Source organism: Kryptolebias marmoratus, linkage group LG18 (genome assembly GCF_001649575.2).
Source record: "Kryptolebias marmoratus isolate JLee-2015 linkage group LG18, ASM164957v2, whole genome shotgun sequence".
NCBI lineage: Eukaryota > Metazoa > Chordata > Actinopteri > Cyprinodontiformes > Rivulidae > Kryptolebias > Kryptolebias marmoratus.
The window spans coordinates 19,339,698-19,344,527 of NC_051447.1; the positions used below are offsets into that span (position 1 = coordinate 19,339,698).

At 44.3% G+C, this 4,830-nt stretch overlaps 2 protein-coding genes across 2 annotated transcripts in view; both read right to left on the reverse strand.

Moving 5' to 3' along the window:
- Positions 1-103, reverse strand: part of LOC108229745 (arg8-vasotocin receptor-like) — a 1,518-nt gene extending 1,415 nt beyond the window's left edge. The window contains exon 1 of the mRNA XM_037981381.1: positions 56-103. Within this exon, the coding sequence (XP_037837309.1) occupies positions 56-103 (48 nt within the window). The remainder of the gene's footprint in view (positions 1-55) is intronic.
- A 1,625-nt stretch (positions 104-1,728) lies between these two features.
- lg18h12orf56 (linkage group 18 C12orf56 homolog) overlaps positions 1,729-4,830 on the reverse strand; it is a 9,585-nt gene continuing 6,483 nt past the window's right edge. Inside the window, exons 7-14 of the mRNA XM_017441301.3 lie at positions 4,359-4,503; positions 4,184-4,278; positions 4,023-4,112; positions 3,842-3,923; positions 3,636-3,710; positions 3,444-3,521; positions 3,184-3,365; positions 1,729-2,538 (exon numbers count right to left, since the gene is read on the reverse strand). Coding sequence (XP_017296790.1) covers positions 2,430-2,538; positions 3,184-3,365; positions 3,444-3,521; positions 3,636-3,710; positions 3,842-3,923; positions 4,023-4,112; positions 4,184-4,278; positions 4,359-4,503 — 856 coding nt within the window. The 3' untranslated portion in view covers positions 1,729-2,429. The remainder of the gene's footprint in view (positions 2,539-3,183; positions 3,366-3,443; positions 3,522-3,635; positions 3,711-3,841; positions 3,924-4,022; positions 4,113-4,183; positions 4,279-4,358; positions 4,504-4,830) is intronic.

A 4,830-nucleotide genomic window follows, 5' to 3' on the forward strand; every position in this document is an offset into this window, starting at 1 on the left:
GGATGGATGCTGTGACCTTCAGGTTTTTACCAACATGATTTTATAAAAAAGAAACCTTCCGATGATGTTCTTTGATGTTGTTAATTTCCAAGCCCTGCACCATCTTTACCCCACTCCATTATTATTTTTGGAATCCTCAGTTTGTCCATTTTTAGGGACCGTTAAAAGCTCCAAACTGAAGGAGAACGGAACGCGTAAAAATTAGTTTTTACAAAAAGAGTTGAATCTCAGAGTTGGTTTGTTTTATTGTCCTGCAGTTTCTGTCAGTTGCGTCAGAACTTAAATTATTCACACGTTGGTCTCTTTTTTAAACGTTGTTTCTGCTTTGAAACACTTTTAAAGTGTTTTGTGCTTTTTGGTTCCTCCGGAGAACGTTCCCGTCCCCTTTGGCGTTAAACTGCGGCTTTTTGTCGTCTTCTGTCCCTGGAGCAGGAGGTGACCTCGGTCCTGTAACCTTCCTGCAGCTGCCTTCGTTCTTAATCTTGTGATTCTCATTCTGCTCGTCAGGAGCTCAGCGTTGGGAAGGTTAATTAATTCTCGTTAACGGTGATTAAAACGCAGAGCTGAGTGATCCATCACAGGCCCGCCTTATCGTTGTCTTTCATAACTTAATTCAACTAAATCTGTTTAATAAAAAGGTTCTAATTGATCATTTTAAAACGTTCTAAAATTAGATGAATTCTTTTATTTATTTACTTAACGACAACTGAACCGAATGTGGAAACCGGTTGTAGAACCTCCTCCTCAGTGGGATCCTGGTTGTGGAGGAGTTGTGGCCCACTCTTCTTTCCAGCGTTGCTTCAGGTCATTGGTTCCTGTTTGTCTCTCTCATGGTTGTGGAGGAGTTGTGGCCCACTCTTCTTTCCAGCGTTGCTTCAGCTCAGCTCTCTGAGGTTCTGGTTCTGGTTCTGGACCGTTCTGCTATGTTTGGGATCATTGTCCTGTTTGTCACATCTGACTCCAGAATCAGCCCAAACCATCAGCCCTCCACCGCCGTGCTGACAGCTGGGAGGAGCTGGTTGATTTGTTGGTCGATCCAACGAGGGCTGCCAAACGAATCCTTTTTATGTTGGGACAGAGAAACTACCGTCTGCAGTCAATCGTGATCACTAAGACGTTATCAGACTGTATGAGTAAAATAAGTAATTGATGGTGTTACAGGTGAGCGTGGTGGGCGTGTCGATGTGGGCGTGGCTGTCATTAAAGACACAAAGCGTCCAGCTGAGTCGTTTAACTCAAAGTAAAACAAAAGTGAGACCAGAATCTTTCCCTCTGACGCCTCATTTCATCTGTAGTTTTTATTTTATAAATATCTTTAAATGTTCCTTTGGTTAGAAATTAAAAATTTAATTTAATTTTTAATAATAACTCCATGCGGACAGTGGTGAAACCCTAACCCTAACCCTCCTGTGGTAAAATGACGGAACTGCAACATCAAATGTTTATTTCTGAAGTTTTATTTAAACTTTTGTCTTTTTTAAAGATAATTCTGTGGTCTTTTTATATCCTTTTAGAATTAGTTGTTGATATTTAGTTAAAAATACTACTTTCCCATTTTATTAACCATTTAATAGTTTTTATAAACAAATGAAAGTTTGTGATTTGTTTCTGAAAATTTAATTTTTATTGAAAAGTCTGCAAACCTTACTGACATTCTTCTTAATCTCATGTTTTTCATTAAAAAAAACTGACTTTCTTAGGATAAAAAGTGTAAAAATGCAGACTTAAAACAATGAAGAATAAATAATAAATACATTTAATTCAGCTTATTTTTATTTTTAATTCAAGGTTTAACATTTCTGATCAACCTGAGAACGTTTACAGGATTTTTTTTTCCAGTTTCTAAATCAAGTTCCATCCAACCTGAGAGACACGAAATGAAGGTTAAATAAATAAAAACTGAACTCTGGACAACAGCTGAAAGCTAAAAGAAGCAAAAAGCTACACGAAGCTAAAAACAGCAAAATACAAGTTAAAAGTAGCAAATAGGCTATAAGCTAAAATCAGTGACAGGCTAGTTAAAGTAACTAAAACACAGCTAAAGGCTAATGTAGCATTGGCTGGCTAAGAGTAGCAGAACAGTGGCTAAAAGCTAAAAGTAGTAAAAAGCTGTCTGAGCTACAGAAAACAAAACCAGAGCCAGCAGCTGATTTCAAACAGAACAGAATTATTTTATTTTGGTTTTCTATGAGGAAGATATTTAGAAATAAAGTTAAATATTTTGTTGAAAATAACTAAAATCACAGCAGCCGTCTCCAGAACGAGCCGAACGTTTTGACATATGAACAGCTAAAAAAAGAGTCTGCAGAAATCCGAAGCGTTAAGCTGAATCCGTTTTCTTTAAAGTAGGTTAATTCTTCGTTAAAGGCACATTTCTTTTAAAGTGCAGGGCGAACATGTAAACTCAGACATCAGGAGTTCCTGAGGGATTATTTGTCCCCAATGAGACTCAGAAGACACTCGATGAGTTTGACCGTCGGTCCTCTGATTGGATAATCAGGCAGCAGCTTCTCGGTGCTCGACGGCGTCACAAAGTATCTGCGGCAGAGAAACGGGAGTTGTCCTCAATCCTTCCAAGTTAAGGTGAAATAACTTTTTAACCCACACGTGTCAAACTCAAGGCCCGCGGGCCAGATCCAGCCCTCCGTAACATTTCATCCGGCCCTCTAGTCTGGTTCAGATCGAGTCTCTGATTCTTATTTTGCTTAAAAAAACTGAAGTTTTCTCTGACAGTGACTTAGAAGCCAACAATATATAGTTTTAATTTCTGTATAATCAGGTTTTTAATGTTTTAATGTTAAAAACTTCATTTAAAAGCTGAGTGAGGCGTAAGAAATGACTGCTAATGATGAGCTTTTTGAAGTTTGATCTATTTGTCTGTGTTCATTAAAGTCTGTTTGCTTTAAATTCTGTATAATCTGTAACTGGGAAAAGGTCATTGATATTTCTATATGAATGATTTGACATAATGCATCTAAAACTAATTAATTTATGTAAATTTTAATAAATATTGATTGTGATTGGCCCTTGGCTAGGACCAAATTTTTAATTTTGGCCCCCTTGCGTCACTGGGTTTGACACCCCTGCTTTAACCCTTTCTGGTTTTATTTACTGAAACAGGTTAAAGGTTCTGTAGTTACTCAGTTTGGCCACCGGGGGCAGCGCAGACAGTAAGATCTGAACCTGAATTCCTCTCTGAAGTGGGTCTGCAGGTGCTGAGCCAGCTGCTCGTCGTGCTGCAGGCAGGTCAGCAGGAGGCGACAGCGCTGGAACAGCAGGACCGCCTGAACCGGGCTCAGGAAGGACCCGCTCAGGCCCGACAGAACCTGGACCACCTGCCGCGCCTGGTAACCCACGAAGGGCAGCTGCCGGGGGGAGAACAGATTCAGGTCAGAGGTTTTGGTTTTTAAAGATGTCGGAGGAAGTCAGAGGACGGCGCTCACCAGGTGAGGATGAGGCTGAAGGACTCGGAGGATCCAACCGACTGATGCAAAGTTCTCCGCAGAGGAACGGCGGCTGCTCTGAAACGGACAAAAACACGTCTTCATTTACAACGAAAGGAAAGAGGCGGTCGGTCAGAGAATGCTGAAGAATGTTTCCAGCGTTCTTTCCTCTCGTTTCCTCTCTGAACTGACCTGATGGCCTAAAAGCAGCAGCTCGAACAGAAGAGAGCAGGCGGCGTCCAGATACTCCGAGAGCGAGGCTTGAAGCTGACGGAGACACAGGCGGGAGAGTCAAAACATCCAGAAGTATTTAAAACTAAACCTCCGCCCGGGCCGGGGGGGGTCATTAAAAGACTGAAGGAGCCGGATCACCAGGTTTGTGAGAGAGCAGAAGTCACCTGGGAGTGGGTCGGAGGTCGGCGGCGGTCCGTCTGAGGGTCACATATCAGAGCGAGCAGCATTCTGGAGAGCAGAGCGCCTCTGCAGGAGGGAAGACGCTAAATTACAACTCTCACCATCAACAAATGCTCCTCGTTTCCTGCTGTTCCTCAGACAGGAAGTGGTGACAGTGAGGCTTACTTGTCGGCAAACAGCAGTCTGGTTGTTGCTTCCTCCACCTCCGCCTCGGTGAAGGTGACGGTGAGCGTCTGGACGATCAGGGAGCTCAGTCTGAGGAGGAGGAGAACAATCGGACCTTACCCCGACAGAGCTCTACATGCGACCAACACGCTGAGTCTTACAGCAGCTGGTCTGTGGTGTAAACGCCGCCGAGGCTCTGACGTCCCTGAAGACAGTCCTCCAGAGTCTGGACCAGGAAGACGCACACCTCGCCGGACTGGAAGCACAAAGCCGCGAGACTCGGGTCAGTCAGCGCGTCTCCGCGAGGACGCAGCTGTCTCCTGAGCGGTGCCTCACCCTCCAGAAGAGCCTGCGCAGCGTCACGCTCCGCAGGGCGGCCGTCCTCAGCTCCTGCAGCAGCAGGTACAGCTCCTCCACGCCGATCCCGTCCCGCAGGAGCTCCGAGCTCAGCTGGCGGAACAGCTGAGCCGTTTCCTCCGAGCTGCTCGAACACACACAGTTCAGCTGCTGGCTACGTGTCAGTTTGGATCCTTTCTGACCCTGAAGGTGTAGTTCAGAACTTCTAAAGCCGAGTTCTGTGTTGATCTGAAGTCAGTGTGACATCATCAGACATGGAGTCTGATGATGTCACACTGACTTCAGATCAGTCTCTGAAAGTCCTCCAACTTTAACTGAGGTTGTTTAAAAATACTGTCAAGACCGGGTTTAGAGCTCCAACAGGACCGGGTTTAGAGCTCCAACAGGACCGGGTTTAGAGCTCCAACAGGACCGGGTTTAGAGCTCCAACAGGACCGGGTTTAGAGCTCCA